General features: G+C 42.9%; 1 protein-coding gene across 6 annotated transcripts in view; it reads left to right on the top strand.

Annotated features, from left to right (window-relative positions):
* Positions 1-17,478, top strand: part of LOC130073768 (rho GTPase-activating protein 42) — a 156,984-nt gene that overhangs the window by 77,962 nt on the left and 61,544 nt on the right. For all 6 annotated transcript variants that reach the window (XM_056239368.1, XM_056239367.1, XM_056239371.1 and 3 more), the window contains exon 4: positions 11,346-11,417. In XM_056239368.1, coding sequence (XP_056095343.1) covers positions 11,346-11,417 — 72 coding nt within the window. The remainder of the gene's footprint in view (positions 1-11,345; positions 11,418-17,478) is intronic.

The raw sequence follows: 17,478 nt of genomic DNA, 5'->3' as shown, positions 1-17,478 counted from the left end.
CAACTTTCACAGTGCATTATGGGTATTGTTTAGCCGTTGAGTTTACATCGGTTGTTATTGCGGTGGATTGTGGGATTGCATGAGTGCACTCGATAACGTCCACTATGGTTTCGGACGGCACAACAAATGGCTGTCCCTTCAAATAGTGGCCTATTTAAAGGTATGGGGGCAATTCCGGACACAGCCTAGAACTAAGGGAAAATGGAGACCATGAAAACAATGACTAAAACTAAAGACAGAGACACAGAACATAAATGTGAATATAATATAATATAATACCACTTATAGGGTTTGTTTGGATGCTGGAGCCTTCCCAATCATGTCTCAGGCTGTAGTATAATATAATATAATATAATATAATATAATATAATATAATATAATATAATATATGTGATTGATGGTGACAGACTTGAAAGAACACACAACACTGAGACACTTCATCTATAAGAAGGACCAAACCTGAATGTACTTCTTGAGAAAAGTTTTTCAAAGTATGAGGCTACACATGTTCTTTCAGTCTGTTGGCGTGCCTGCCTTGTTCCACACTGTAGTGTGCTGGGACTCTGGGAGTAACAAGATGATGAACAAGCTCATCAAGAGAGCAGGCTTTTTCTTTGGAGAAGGCCGGAACCATCTGGTGGTTGTAGAGAAGAGAATGATGTCCAAGCTGCTGGACAACATCATGGACAGCACTCCCTACCCCCTCCGTATTGCATGCTTGTAGAAATGAGGAGCATGTTTCGAAGTAGGCTGATTCAGTCCTGGTGCAACAGAGAGCACTACAGGAAGACAATCATGCCTACTACCATACGTCATATTTCATCAACTATGTGCAGGCTGAGAACCATTGATCTTTAATGAATTAGACCCTGATCTCAGTTGTTCTTGGTCGTATCATGAAAAAACTTAAAATATATCATATCACCCAAAGAACCACAGCATCCACCTAGCAACATCATATCAAAGCCTGAGTGACTACCCACACAGCACCCTAGCAATTTGCCAGCAACAACCTAGAAGATCCTATCAACTACCTGGCAGAGCCCCTGCAAATACCCAGACACCATAGCAGCATCGTAAATGTAACTGATGTAGTCACCTGTTCTCTGTGTGGCTGGAAAGAGCGTGTCAGTCTGCTGCGAGGGTCTTTTCCGGGGTACACTATGATACCCAGCAAACGCAGATATATAGAGACATATTTCAGCTTTTAAATGCATGCCTATCTGCGCACGTAAAACTCCCTCTCTGGTTGTTGATGGCCATATTTCTCTCAGCTCTGACAATACCGGTGCGTCTCATGGTGCGTTTCATGGCCCGTTTAAAACAAAAGCCATTTTATTATTTCTTTATTGCTCAAATTCACAATGTCTATACTCATTTTCCTCATTTGAATATTCTTCTCTGGAGGTCCCATTAAATGAATACTGAAGAATGAAGCTCTATCACACTAATCATTACTGTTCTTCTGAAGTGTTGGTGTGAATGTTCTCACATGCCTCTAGTGTTGTAGTACTCGAGACCGGTCTTGGTCTCGAGACCGGTCTCGAGACCACTTTTTGATGGTCTCGGTCTCGTCTCGGACTCGACCGCATTTGGTCTCGGTCTTGTCTCGGTCTCGGACACTGAGGACTCGGGATTTTTTTTCAAGACCAGACAAGACCATAACTGTGAAAATATCACTAATCTGCCAGTATATTGACTAATTTTTTTGTTAACATCCTTGCTTTTATTGTATGTAAAACGTACTGATTCAAATCCAAGCAATAACGTGACTCATTGGTCATTGCTTATGTATTTTTGTTACCGTTGCCTGTCACCCATCCCCGCCCCCTTTCACTCGCACGACGCACTCCCAAGAAAGTGATCTGTGGTTGTCTGGGAGCGGGAGAAAATGTCTGCAAAATCTTCAGTAATAAAATTCGGCTACAAAAATCGTAAAGAAAATATTTGCAAAACAACATCCAGAAGAAAGCATACAGCTTCTTGTAAATTCTGCAGTGCTTCGCTTTCAGAGACGGTGGGGACTACGTCAAACTTTTATCACTTAGAAAGGCAGCACAAAGAAAGGTAAGGTATGTGTAAGTGATGTTAGCAAAGCTGGCTAGCTAACGTTAGCAATCTGCCTCGTACCAAATAAAATTACTCCTCACACAAAGAGATTTTGTCAATATTAGCTAACGTTATACTGGTTTTCAATTCCGGTTTTCAATTCGGTTTTCAATTCCCGGTTTTCAATTCCCATCCCTGTAATATGTATAACTTATACATATTACAGGGATGGGAATTGAAAACCGGTTCCACTCGAGAACCGGTTCTAAGTTTTATGAACCATCGATATTGAATGCCCACAACGTTAACGAGTCCTCTTATGCTCCTGCTCCAAAGCGAATTTTTGTCCCGCCATAGTCTTATTTGATAGATGAGTAATGTAGACGAACTGCTGTGCGTGTGACAGGGCGCACCAGAAGAACGAGCAGAGAGAGCGCCCCGGTCGCGCGCGCGCACTCTCTCTCTCTCTGCGGAGCCAGGCGAATGTATAAAGGCTTCACCGTCTCCTAAGCGCTGTCTTGCTCTCTCTCCCTGGCACATAGTAATCAAAATAAATCGACACGATGTATGGTAAAAGGTCGGAAGACCATAGTTTCATGTGTAGCATTCGGATATTTTTTTTTTTCCTGAATTACCGCTGGGTGAATTGAGCTAAAATACCTTATCTGAAAAATCTTGTGAGTATTCACTCTAATTGCTAGTTCAGGTTTGGCTGAAGGCTGCAGTTTGTCCGGTCAGAACAATGATGTCTCACTCAGGTTATATTCCAAATCGTAGGTTTATTAAATGTGCATAGATGTGTGGTTCTGTGAATACAAAATAAAGATATAAATATATATAAATGTATATAAATCACCAACAACTTATTTGGTAAAATACTGACGAATAGCGGTGAAATATAACACAATACAATCTCTATGATGATATACTTGAAAAAGTGGGAATGGATGTGTGTGCGCTAACGCTGTACACGAGCTGTGCACGAGCTGTGCATGAGCTGTGCATGCGAGCATGGCTACTGCTACATGTGCGGTCGAACCGAGATGTAAACAACTGAGCGCATACGCGCGACCTGAGATACAACCGTGCATTGGTGATAAGGAATAAATATAACTAGAATACGTATAACATCAATATACATGGAATGGCAGTAATGTCACAGCAGTAGAATATAATTAAGTAAACAACCTTAAATGTAAACACAGCTACAGGCGGATTAGCATGCGCTGAGAACGTTCAACAATTATGTGATTACTTACAGTGTGATGCACGCACACGCACAATCGATAAATCTCCTTCGATTTGGGCTAATGCACTCTATTTCACTCTACAAACTATATACAGTATTCAGCCGATCTCCATTTCCCTTTATTATCCGTCTACTCTCTTCCCCTTCACTTCGCGAACTCCGGTGGAAAGTTTGGAACAGTCCATTTCTCGCTGAATGACAGGGGTGACTGGGAGAGTCCATGTGCCCAAGGGGAGCACTTTCTACAGCCGCCCCCAAATTCACAGTGTGAATTTGCCAACTTTAAGTGACTTTGCTACATTAAATCTAAAGCTAGTCGGGAAGAGAGGGCAGACAAATAATTTTGGCTACAGGTCGGGTGTAAGTTTTGCCGTTAACCTGTATTTCCGCAGATCTGACTCTCTTGTCCAACCCAGGAAAGACCTGAACAATTATCCCTACGGGCCAAAGAGCGCGGGGCAGTTGTTGGTCCACGATCATGACTGTGTCACCGACTTGCAGGTCAGCTTCTTCAGTCCTCCATTTCTGTCTGATTTGGAGGTTGGGTAGGTAGTGCTGAATAAAGTGCCTCCAAAAGTGGTCAGCCAAGAGCTGGCTATGTCTCCATCTCTTACGGCTCAGGAGTTCAGAGTTTTGGTATACCACTTGCGGTAATGAGGCATCTCGCCGCCCCATCAACAAGATGTTTGGAGTAACTGGATCTGGATCCGCGATGTCCGGAGAAGTGTAGCCAATGGGTTTGGAGTTGAGGATTCCTTCTATTTCTATGAAGACAGTTCTCAGCACTTCTTCTGTGACTGTCTGGCTGCCAATGGTGACGTGAAGTGCAGCCTTTAAAGAACGAATTTCTCTCTCCCAACATCCACCGAAATGGGGTGAACTGGGTGGATTAAAGATGAATCTTATTTGTTGGCTGGCGAGCTGGGCTTGAAGCTCAGGGTGAAGGGCGATGAATGACTCTTTCAGTTCCCTTTCTCCTCCTTTAAAGTTGGTGCCTTGGTCAGACAGGAGCTCAAATGGTTTACCACGCCTGGAGATGAATCGTCGTAAAGCCATCAAGAAGGAATCTGTGTCAATGCTGGTGAGTATGTCAATGTGGACTGCACGGGAAGTCATGCATTTGAAGATGATTCCCCATCTTTTCTCATTCCTGCGTCCCACCTTTATAGTGTAAGGTCCAAAGCAGTCCACACCTGTTGAATAGAAGACAGGTTGATGGATCCTCAATCTGGCAGGTGGGAGGTCCGCCATTCTTGGTGGATGTGGTTGACCCCGCCATCTCTGACACTCTGCACATTGTCGTTGATGGTTTCTGACTGCAGCCCGTCCCCGTATCACCCAGTATTTCCTCCGAAGTTCAGCAAACACCCTATCTGGTCCTGGGTGATGTAGCCGATCATCATAGTCCTTGATTACCAGTTTGGTAGTTGGATGAGACGAGTCGAGGACAATAGGATGTATTGTATCTTCCTCTAGCTGGCTGATCTGACGGAGACGACCGCCAACGCGCATGAGTTTGGTGTCCTCATCAAATTCCGGGGCTAAGCACAGCAAGCGACTATTTTTTGGCAAGGATTTACCTGCTCTGAGGAAGGACAGTTCGTCTGGAAATGAGTCAGTTTGGCTCTGATGGAGTACTGCAATTTCTGCCTCTTTGTAGTCATCTGCTGTTGGGATATCGGTGGCCGCCCCGTTGGCATGCTGGATGTAAGCCTTCAGTAACTCTGGAAGTGTATGGTATTTCTGTGGATCGGGAGTAGGTGGAGTCGAGATTGATAGGCCAATGAAGATTGGCTTTCTCAGTTCACTGTCCTGATCAATGGTCGTAAATGGTGGCAGCTCCGGCCAGTGGTCAGTTGTCTGTCTGAGGAATTTTGGCCCCTTATTCCATCTGCTTTCCTGGCCTATGTCACACAGCAGTTTTCCCTTTGTGATGTCATCGGCAGGGTTCTCCTTTGATGGCACGTATCTCCAGTTATCAGACTCCGTGAGTTCTTGGATTTCTGCCACTCTGGTGCCTACGAACACTTTAAAACGACATGAGTGTGACAGCAGCCAGGTAAGGACAGTTGTGGAGTCAGACCACAGAGTAACACTGTGGATGGGCAAAGTTAGCTCTGTCTTCAGAACTTTTGCGAGTTGTGCACCTGTGAGTGCTGCACATAACTCCAACCGTGGAATGGTTTGCTGCTTTTTTGGGGCTACCCGAGATCTACTGGTTACAAAGGCTACTTCCACTCTACCTTCCAGGTTTTCAGTTCGTAAGTAGGCCACGGAACCGTAGGCTCGCTCTGAGGCGTCACAGAAAATGTGGATCTGCCTCATGCTGGTAAGCTGATCCAGTTCTTTACTGCAGTAAGCCCTCGGCAAAACAACGTGCTGTAAGCCATCCAGCTCACTCTCCCATGCTTTCCACAAGTTCAACAGATTCTCAGGCAGACGGGGATCGTCCCACTCTCTTTTCTTGTCCCATAAATTCTGTACGATCACCTTGGCCCGTGTTGTGAATGGCACAATATAGCCTATGGGGTCATACTGGCTAGCGAGGATATGATATATGCTCCGCATAGTTGGAAGTGGGTGGTCTGTCCGCCGCTGCTTATAGGAGAGTGTGTCTGATGAGCAATGCCAGTGTAACCCAAGAGTTGACTCTTGTGCATCTTGGTGACCTTCGCTGAGCCACTGGATGCTGCTTTGAGATCGAGCCTCAACTGGCAGGTGGCTGATGACCGATGGATCATTGCTCGCCCACTGTCTTAGGTCAAAGCCTCCGGAAGATAAGAGACTGCGGAGTCTGTCTACAAGACCTTTCGCTGTCTCACTTGAGGTGAAGCTCTGAAGGCAGTTGTCAACGTAGAAAGATTTCTCTACTGAGAACTGTGTGTCTTCAGACTCACTGTGATCCAGGACGTGCTTCTGTAACGCGTATGTTGCGCAGCAAGGACTGCACGTTGTTCCGAATGGAAGTACTTGCCATTCATACACGTCTGGGGCCTTGTCTCTCTGAAGATTTCTCCAAATAAATCTCAGTAGTGGTTTGTCCTCAGGCAAAAGGCGCACCTGGTGGAACATCCCACGAATGTCACTACTAATGGCGATGGAATGTTCTCTGAATCGCAGAAGAACTGACAGAAGAGAAGGACTGAGTGGTGGACCAGGGAGCAAGTACTCGTTCAGGTTGTGGCCTTGGTAAGCAAACGAACAGTTGAAGACAACCCTTTTCTTTCCATTATGCTCCACCAAATGATGTGGAATGTACCAGCTCTCTTTGGAACAGTCCACCTGCTCAGGAGTGAGTTTTGTAATGTAGCCAGCTTGCTGTAACCTGACTATCTCCTCTTGGTAGGCCGCCGCTTGATCAGGATTCTTGTTCAGCCGATTCTCTATTCCCCTTAATTGTGGCAGGACAGCTTCTTTGGGTGCATGTAGACATGGCATATCTTTGGCACGTAGAAGAGGGGTCGCATAGCGCTGGATTCTGTTAACATCCACCCTCACGGTTTTGTCCTGGAGAAGTTGGATGGACTCTTTGTCTTGTCTAGACCTTGTCAGTACCTTCTCATTTTGATATGGAAGAATGTCCATTTTCCACAGTTTCTCCACATTCGCATAAAGGTCGTTAGTGGGCCGTAAGCTGGTGAAAAGACATTGCTGTGGGGAAAGTCTGCTGGTTAGTTCTTGTGCTGGTCCCTGTAGTGTCCATCCTAGGCGTGTTCTCACAGCAGCAGGGCCACCAGGTGGACCCAGTCTGACTGGTTCTATGGGTGTGATGAGGTGAGGGCAGTCAGAACCGATGAGAACTACTGGTTTCACTTTGTGAAGGTGCTGTAGTGGCAGGCCTGCAAGATGCTTGTACTTCTTCTGGAGTACCTTGACGGGATGCGTGTGCTCTGCTAAACCCAGGCTGTTGGCTGTGAATGCGCTCCGTATCATGAAAGCCTTACGAGGATTAGCCACTGAAGACACAGTAAAGGTCACAGCCGCCCCGTGAAGGGTCTGTGTATCTTGCCTGACTGTACGGAGAACTAAGTCCTCTGGCTGACCCTTCAGATTCAACTTCTGCACAGCTTCATGTAGGATGATGGTCCGCTCTGACCCATCATCGAGGATTGCATATGCCTCCATTGATTTGTTGCCGTTTCGGAGCAGAACTTTAGCCACCTTCAGCAGAATTTTATTGTCACAGGTTGGACGATCCACATACAAGACTGCACTGGCTGGAACCGATTCTTCTGTGGCTCTGCTCTGGTCATTTACATCATGTAAGGCCAGCAAGTGCTTTCTGTTACAAGATGGACAGAGGGCTTTAAGTGTGCAATTGGCAGCATGATGACCACGCCCACAGCGCCAGCATCTATTTTGGCCTTTAATCCAATTCACCTTCTGCTCTTTGTTGAGTAACTTAAAGTTCTCACAGCTGCTCAGGAAATGTCTGTTGTTGTCGCAGTATGGACAGTAAACATTCACCCCCTCTCTCTTAGCAGCAATTGGTTTGGGTGGATAAACTGGTGATGCTGGGCTGGCCTTTGGTTTCTCTGTACCAAGGAGGATGGTAGTGGGTTTGCGGGGCTGTCTAGAGTCTCTCCTCATCTCCCTCCTCGGCACTGTCGAAACTCTAGACTGACTGGTATAGTCAGTGTGGTCATCCTGAACTTGTAGCTCGTACTCAAGCCAGTCCGCAAAGTCCAATAATGTGGGGATAGTGACATGAAGAGGATGAGTGTACCTCTTGAAACTGGACCTGAGATCATGTGGCAGTTTGCTCATCAGTCTGGACACATGTGATCCACACTCCAACTCGACATTGCCTTTCTGACCCAGCTGTTCCAACATACTGACCAGGGAACGCACTTGGAGTCCGAACATGCGAAACGTTTTCACATCTCCACTTCGAATGTTTGGTCCATCCATCAGTTCTGCAATGCGTTGTAAGGCTAGCTGATGTGGCTGGCCATACATTTTATTGAGGGCTCTCATGGTGTTTGTGAAAGGAAAGTTTGAGTTACTGTATGAGTCTGCCACAAGTAGGGCTTCCTCCAACTTAAGATGGTCAGTGAGGATCTGATATTTGAATCGCTCTGTTGCATCCTCAGGCAAAATGTTCTCCAATGCTATTCTCAGTCGAGAGAACTCCCTAGAATCAGGGGATGTTAGGAAGGGAATGGTTGGAGCAGGGCCTCGGTACATTTTCTCCTGCATTGATGAAGGCTGATAAAACTCTTGTCTGTGGCCTGGATGCGGAGGTGGTATACTGTTATATGCTGTGGTCTTGAACTCTGACTGATAAGCTGGAATGTGTTGGGAGGAACGAGCGTACCTGGGTTGAGGTGGGTCGCTGTAACGCACTTGTGATGGTACTCTATCAGGTATTGAGGAGGAAATGTCCATGTTTCTGAAATCCTCAGCTAATCCAAGGCGCTCATCTATTGTAGCTGGGCACAGCTCCCTAATGGCCGTAGGCGGCGTTGGGGGGGTTTTCCGTGGGGCTGGAGTAGGACGGAACCGTTGTGGAGTCTCAGGGCTCACCACAGGAGGAAAGGGACCTGGAGATAGCACTGGTAAAGTCACTGGCCTGGAGGGGGCTCCCCTTTCTGCCTTAAGACTTTGAAGTTCGTGATGTAACATGGCATTCTGTTGTCGCATCTCCTGTAATGCTGAAATAATCTCCGGAAGCTGGCTGGTTTGTAGCCGCAAGTCAGCGTTCTCGCGTTTCATCACCTTCAGCATGGCTGTAAGCTCTACTTCCTCTTCTCCTCGCCCATCGGATCTTTCACTTTGCCATTCATCTCTCAGTGTCCACTTATCCTGATCTAACTCTTGACTGACGGGAGAAGACGATCGGGTCTGTGCTACCATACTTGGTGACTGGAATCTGCTATGGCTGAAGTCTGGGAATGGCTGTCGATGTGGCAATGGCTCACCAAGCTCATAATCCACTAAATGAGTCGGTGGGTTGATCTGTCTTCGTGGACGCACGACAGGCGCTTCTCTCTCGGGTTGAGACATCTCTGTAGCAATTCACCAATCCGGCTCGAAGGACCATGAAAAATCTTGTGAGTATTCACTCTAATTGCTAGTTCAGGTTTGGCTGAAGGCTGCAGTTTGTCCGGTCAGAACAATGATGTCTCACTCAGGTTATATTCCAAATCGTAGGTTTATTAAATGTGCATAGATGTGTGGTTCTGTGAATACAAAATAAAGATATAAATATATATAAATGTATATAAATCACCAACAACTTATTTGGTAAAATACTGACGAATAGCGGTGAAATATAACACAATACAATCTCTATGATGATATACTTGAAAAAGTGGGAATGGATGTGTGTGCGCTAACGCTGTACACGAGCTGTGCACGAGCTGTGCATGAGCTGTGCATGCGAGCATGGCTACTGCTACATGTGCGGTCGAACCGAGATGTAAACAACTGAGCGCATACGCGCGACCTGAGATACAACCGTGCATTGGTGATAAGGAATAAATATAACTAGAATACGTATAACATCAATATACATGGAATGGCAGTAATGTCACAGCAGTAGAATATAATTAAGTAAACAACCTTAAATGTAAACACAGCTACAGGCGGATTAGCATGCGCTGAGAACGTTCAACAATTATGTGATTACTTACAGTGTGATGCACGCACACGCACAATCGATAAATCTCCTTCGATTTGGGCTAATGCACTCTATTTCACTCTACAAACTATATACAGTATTCAGCCGATCTCCATTTCCCTTTATTATCCGTCTACTCTCTTCCCCTTCACTTCGCGAACTCCGGTGGAAAGTTTGGAACAGTCCATTTCTCGCTGAATGACAGGGGTGACTGGGAGAGTCCATGTGCCCAAGGGGAGCACTTTCTACATTATCTTCTCTGAAAAGCGTTCCGCACATTCAGCTGACATAAACCACACTTTAAATAAACGAAAAAAAAAACCTATCCAGTGATTAAATGTTTTCTGTGTTGACACAAATCTTGTGGGATGTCACGAGACACAAAGTTGAGTAGCTAATTTTAAGTAAGAAAAGTGAAGACTTGTTTTACATTCTGTACTAAATGATGGAAGTCACCCAGGAGTATTGAATAAAGATGGTTACGTTTATTTCAGCTTTGAGTGTTAAATATCAGTTTTTAATGGGAATGTGGATCTTTCAGATCAATTTGAGAAGCTCTTTTGATCATGTTTCACATTTTATTGTGTCATGTAGTGTGGGGCGCTGGTCTTGGTCTTGACTCGGTCTCGCCCTCCCTCGGTCTTGGTCTTGTCTTGGTCTCGGCCCCTAAAAGTCTTGGTCTTGTCTCGGTCTCGATACACTCTGGTCTTGGTCTTGTCTTGGTCTCGGGTTAGGTGGTCTTGACTACAACACTACATGCCTCCTGTAGAAATGTAAACTCACACCACAAATTTGCTCATAATAGTGAGATTTTTCAAATTCTCAGCCTTCCGCGTTAATGCTGGATGAACCTTCTAACTTTAATTAAAGGGGTCATTGGGTGCAAAAAATCACTTTTATATGGTGTTTGCATATAAATGTGGCTTTGCAGTGTGTGGACACAACCACCGTTCACTCGTTTTTTTAATCCTCAAAGAGTCTAAACACTCAATTATCAGGCCGTTTGGATTTTCTGAGCACTATGATATCATAATGCTCATGCTCTGCCCACGACCACTGACGGACTGTCCTGTATTAGCATATTTCTGCCCTCAGCCATTCAACACCCCCCATGGAAGAGAGGGGTGGGGTGAGCAGTTGCTCATTATCATTTAAAGAGACATGCACCGAAACAGGTCTCTGTGAATAAAGCTGTTTTTGAGAAGGTAAAAAGGGCGTTGTTTTACACAACCATTGAGGAATTTTAACCAAAGTATATCACAAACTTTACATGAACACCCTAATGAATCATATCAACTTGTGAAAAAAATGGGCATCCGATGACCCCTTTAAAGCTGTGAACTTCACTGAAGTTAATATAGTTTAATGAAGAGTGTTTTCTCATGGAATACCTTATATCTAATATCTATGCTTGATTGATTGCAGATACAGAATGCCGACGATGTTCTGATCACACCCTTGGAGAGATTCCGGAAGGAGCAGATTGGAGCAGCCAAAGTAAGTCATCCTATATCCCTTTAGACACTAACCAAAAATACCTTGGTATTTGGACCAACATGGCTAAAATATGCAACGGAGTCATGCTTGTATGTGTGTGTGCATTTGTAAACGCATTCGTATTTCGACTGTGGACAAATCTTGTTTGCAATATTCTGCTATAATCTCCCACTGTGTTATTTATGACTTAAATTATTCCTTATAAGGCTTTTTTGCTGTTAGCATGATTTGATGGATATATTATATACCTGAAGATAGTGATATTTTATGAATGTTTAGCCATTACGAGAGTGCCTTCATACCACTAACTAAAAAAAAAAAAATGTAAAAGTGCCAAAGGTATGACCATGTTTGCCCTGCCGTGTATTTTTTAAAATATGTTGGAATACCAAGTAAATACCATAGTATATTATGAATATGGTAATAATTTAGTATCTATGTGTATATCAAACTACTGTGTTATGTATGGTTGAAATTAGCATGATTTGATGGATTCATTAAATATCTGAAGATAGTAATATTTTATTAAAGTTAAGCTATTATACCAACGAAAAAAAGAAGTTGAAAAACGTACCTTAGTTTTACAGTGGACTTTGGCCAGTTTTTTAGAACCGTAGTATTATACGAAATACCTTTGAATAGCATCAAATATAAAAATTGCAATCATTCAGTATAGCCTACTGTATATTGAGAGCCATGATAACACCATCATTATACCATAGTACGGTCAGAGTACCTCCCAAAAGTGGTATGAACAGCTGCTCTTGTTTATCTGTAGCTGTAATTATGATGGTATTATTATTTTAATGAGATTGAAATTGAGGCTCATAGTCCTTTCAATGTGTCGTATTGTGTAGGGCATCAGGTCACTTATTTTTACAAGTTTTTTGGGTCACAATTTTTGATGGTCTACTTCAGACATTCTACTATAAGTAAATTTGCAACCACATGTCAACTAGCAGTCAATAGAGTTTTAGTTGACAGTCTGCTGAATATCTGCTAACACTTTATTGTGATGCTCCCCAACAGACATTCTACTGACAATAAGTAACTTTGCAAGTACATGTCAACTAATTCTACTAACCCAAACCCTAACACAGTCTATTATAGTCGACTAATACTCTAACGACTGGTACTTGACATGTAGTTGCAAAGTTACTTATAGTTAGTAGAATGTCTAAAGTGGACCATTGCAGTCTTTCAAATAGTGGTTAAGCAAGATATTCTGTGCTGCAAAGCATAAATAAACCATCCTTTCCAAAACTTTTTTATTATTATTTTATATATATATATACACACCTGCAGGTTCCCTACAAAAAGTACTGTGACGGTAATGAAATCAGATATAAAAAATACCATGATGCTACTATGTACACTTAGATACTGAATTATTACCATATTCATATAATATGGTATTTACTTGCTATTCTAAGATATTTAAAAGAATACACGGCAGGGCAAACATGGTCATACCATTGGCATTTTTAGGTATACTTTTTAGTTAGTGGTATGAAGGCACTTTCGTAATGGCCAAACATTCATAAAATATTACTACCTTCAGGTATTTAATAGGTTTATCAAATCATGTTAACAGCAAAAACCTTATAAGGAATCATTAAAATCTTAAATAACACAGTAGCAGACTTTGGCCAAACAAACACGTTTCCAAATACAGACATACACATTTGGCTGCATTGCTGTACATTAAAATAAGCAACATCAAAATATCCAGCAGTTTGACCCCGTTGGGCATCTAAAAGATCATACACACATATTCAGTCACACATACAACTACAGTCACTCCTACATAAATATACCTATACTCACTCAAACACACATGCTGAGTGTCTTTTCAAGGCGAGTGTTAGGTTCAGCCATCTGTACATAACCCAAACCCTCTGATTTATGTTCCTACCTCAAAGCCACTTTTGATTTATTTTGCATGAAAAGGGTTTGTGCTTGTGGCTTGCTCTTTGTGGAAGGTTCACTTGCAGGACCTGAGGACCAGTATTCTCTCTGCTTTTGAGCGGATGGGTGGACACAGTGTAACCAGGGACCGATTCTCATAAATCGAGATCAACCGCTGTGGCATTATGTTTGATTTTCAGTAAAATATTTGCAAAACAGTGCATTTAAAGGGGTAGTTTACACCAAAATAACAATTCTCTCATTATTTGCTTTCATTTCCTTTCTTCTGTGGAAAACAGAATGAAACATTTAGCAAAATGATGCCTTTCCAAAAACCAAGCTTGTATAGTTTTTTTATCATTATTATGGTATAGTTTCAGAAGACTAAATAGAATATAGACTTAATATGCACAAGTCGTATGGAGTTTGCTTTGTTGGATGTTTTTCATTTATGCCTTTTTATTGTCCTGATGTATTTCTACTGTTTCTTTTTATTGTTTCTTTTGTTTTTTTATTATGATTGATTGTATCATGCGTTGTAGCCTGTACATCTCAGTCTTTTATTGTAACGACTCTGCAGAAAGAGCACTTATTAAAGTCGGGATGAAACGGAAGTTGCGATAATATTTTCTTCCGTTGTGACGTATATCAATCTTTTCTCATAAATCGTGAAATATCGAATATAATCGTGTTACATGTTATGTGTTTCCTCATATGTGATATTTCTGTGCTATGGAAGAAGGAAATGTGCTATGTGAAGAAGTGCTATGTGAAAATGATTATCCCGTTGGGACAATAAAGACTCTATCTATCTATCTCTATCTATATAAACTCGTAATTGCAAGTTATAAAGTCCAATTCTGAGGGAAAAAATACTTTTTTATTTATTTTTTTTAAAGACAGAATTGTGAGTTTATATCACGCATAGGGTTGGGTATCGGTTGGGTTTTATCCGATACCAGTACCTACTCTGTATTATTTAAATGGTTCCGGTGCTTAAACGGTTCTTGAAACGGTACTTAACACGAAAACGAAAAGTTATCTGACTAGTTACGCAGCGCTTAGCTTGGCAAGTTTGGTATTTCGTTCCCACTGCGTCTTAGCTACGCAGCTTTGAGTAAACTTATGAAAGAGATCGTCTCTGGTTACTGGTGTAACCCATGTTCTCTGAATAGGGAACGAGACGCTGCGTTCACTGCCAAACTCCTCGCGCTGCCGACAAGCTTCCTTTTTCGGCAGAGAAATCTGAGGAGCAGATGATGCGCGCGCTAATATAATACGATGACGTGAGCGTCAAGGCGGCGCCCGCGCCATCAGCCAATGGATTGGAGTGAATCGTGATTCTATATGGGCTTCAGACAATCGTTCTGATGCGTAATTTTACACGTGAAATGCAGCCAAACCTTGGAGCATTTTGTCTTCGGCATCTTCAATAATCCCCTCGCTATCAGCAGACGTTCCGGGAGTCTCCCGCATATTGATAACGGCTCCCTGATGCCCGCAAATTAGTTAAAATCTCCCGGAACGCTTGAGCGAGCGAGCAAAAGCGCGCATGTGAGACAGAACAGACAGTGCTCCAATAAACCGTATAGTGCGTGCACAGCGGAGAGAGAGAGGGAGAGAGCGAGAGACTTTGCGTGTGTGCGCCTGCCAAAGAGACTCAGGCACCGAAATTTTCGTTCTTATTCGGTCTGGTTACTAACGTTTACGTCAGAACCGGTTCCCTATTGGCACCGCGTTTCGGTACCCAACCCTAATCACGCAATATCACGAGAAAAAAACATATATAAACTCGCAATTGACCCTTCGCAGGGAGTTTAATTTGACAGGCGATCTGACCAATCATTATCCGCCATCTTCCGAATCCTCCATTTTTGTCCGACAAAGCAGTCAGGAGAGTTAGTAGATTAACGTTGGAGGATTTTTTACTTGAAAAACGGAGTGTACTGATGCCTTTCCGCGGTTAAGGGAGAAGTCACACGCTTCGAAATATATATCTTTGGCTGAAACAGACTTCCATATATTCTTGTAAAATGGCTTTATCAGGAATTGATTGGATGGTTGTGGTTTGCTATTGGTCGAGCTCATGTGAGTGACAGGTTGTCCCGCCCTCGTGCCAGTAAACACATCATCACAGAAGAGAAGGGATGTCTCTGTAAGAAAGAGGGGAAGTTATTTTGATTAAAGATTACAGGTGAATTAAATAATAATAATAATGATGATGATGTGCACAGATAATTAATTTATAATAAATACTGCAATATTCCATAAAAACAAGATTGCATGGTGACTTTAAAAATCATCACCCTTCTTTCACCCCTAATCTCCTTTTTAACCACTTGCTTATAATAGCTTATCCCTTTTTCCTCTACTATAAACACACTCTAAATATGGAGAATGGATTGAACACTAGCCATGGAGTCAGGAGACTTACTAAAGGATTATGGGAATGTGGGGAATCGGCCGGCTGCCAGACCTCCCCCTCACTCAAATTTAGTGTTCAGAGGGTTGCTGGGAGGTATAGACGTCCTTATTAGGGAATTACAGCCTCGCTGCAGCTCCAGCTGGTTAACGGAGTGAGGTCAGTGGCCGATGAAAGGGCCGCTCAAGCCCAAGCCCGAATAATTTATTTCCTGTTGGCCAAGCAACCCTACCCGCCACCTCACAGGTACAAGGCTTTTACTACTAGAGAGCACTTACGTATGGGTCATCAGAGCTCAGAATCACAAGCTGTGCAACTTTAAAGGAACACAAGGATTTTTAAAGAATCGGACTCTTCTTCATGGAGATACAATTAATAAATCTTTTTTTTTAATCAAGTAAAAACTTACAGTATTGGTATTTAGTGTTGTTTTTCACATTTGTCCTGGAGATTGATTTTATTTTTATTAATGATTTGGAATTAATTCACTTTTGCCTTTTGCCTCTGCAAATGTCACTGGCACAAATCTACCCCAGAACAGAAGTTAATGATCTCAACTAATGGCGTGTGTAATTCTATGTGAGACACTTCTCATAAAACTGCCCCCAGTAGGTCATCAAATCAGCATATCAGATCCAAAACTTATAAATAAATAAAGCTACACCCTCAAACTGGACCACAAACGTAACATATGCCGATACATTTATTACCAACAGTAACAGTATTATCTAGTTCATTAAACTAAAAACCACAGCATGCACTTCTTACCTTGGCCTTGAAAATAGGTTTGCATTGAAGCCAGCTGGGTAATTCTACAAAACGGGTGCCATTTGTGTCCCTCATATACACAACTTTAACAATGAATAGCTGGTTCCAGCTTGTACAGTGTGGTGATGCATGCCAACTAATGTGTTATTATGTGCCATTTTTCTACAATTGATGTTTTTAAAGAAGCATCACGTGTAAATTCTCATGCTATGAAGCACCTTTTAGTTGCATGACCTCAAGCCCAAGGGTCCTATTTTAACGATCTAAGCGCATGGTCTAAAGCGCACTCGCCAGTGCACTTAGGGCGTGTCCCAATCCACTTTTGCTAGTTTAACGACGGGAAAAATGGTCGGCACCCGGCGCATGGTCTAAAAGGGTTGTCCCTATTCTCTAAATGAGTAATGGGTGAGTTTTGGGGTGTAATGTGCAATAAACCAATCAGAGTCTCATCTCCCATTCTCTTTAAAAGCCAGTTGCACTCGCGCCATGGTGGATTGCTATTTACATGGCGGAATTTGCAACGGAAAGACTGAATGCTTCTCAAGCGAGAAAACGGATCTGCTTGTGCGCGCGCAAGCAGACCATCTACGGGAAAAGCCAGATTCCACTATATCTTTATATGTACACAATGATAATCTTTTACATTGTAATTCTTTTATTTTTAATATTTGGCATGTTTGTGTGCTGCTGGGCGTCCCTGTGTGTGTAATAAGCAGAGTGTACGTGAGTTGTGGACCCGTCTATAGGCGCACATTACTAATGCGCTCTTTAAATAAAAAATAAAAAATTGCGCCATTGACTTTAGACCAGGTTTCAGTTGGTCAATGGGGCAGTCTATTTCAGTTGCCTCAAAATAGCAATGTGCCAACAATGTGCCTGAACACACCTCGTTTCAGACCAGGACGCCCATGGGCGCACAAATGGGTGCAAATGCATTTGCTATTTAACCCTCTGGGGTCCAAG

This window comes from Rhinichthys klamathensis, unplaced genomic scaffold, assembly GCF_029890125.1.
Source record: "Rhinichthys klamathensis goyatoka isolate OS25496 unplaced genomic scaffold, OSU_Roscu_1.1 h1tg000561l_1, whole genome shotgun sequence".
Taxonomy (NCBI): Eukaryota; Metazoa; Chordata; class Actinopteri; order Cypriniformes; family Leuciscidae; genus Rhinichthys; species Rhinichthys klamathensis.
Note: the sequence above shows the minus strand (reverse complement) of the source record. Positions and strands in the feature narration are given on the sequence as shown.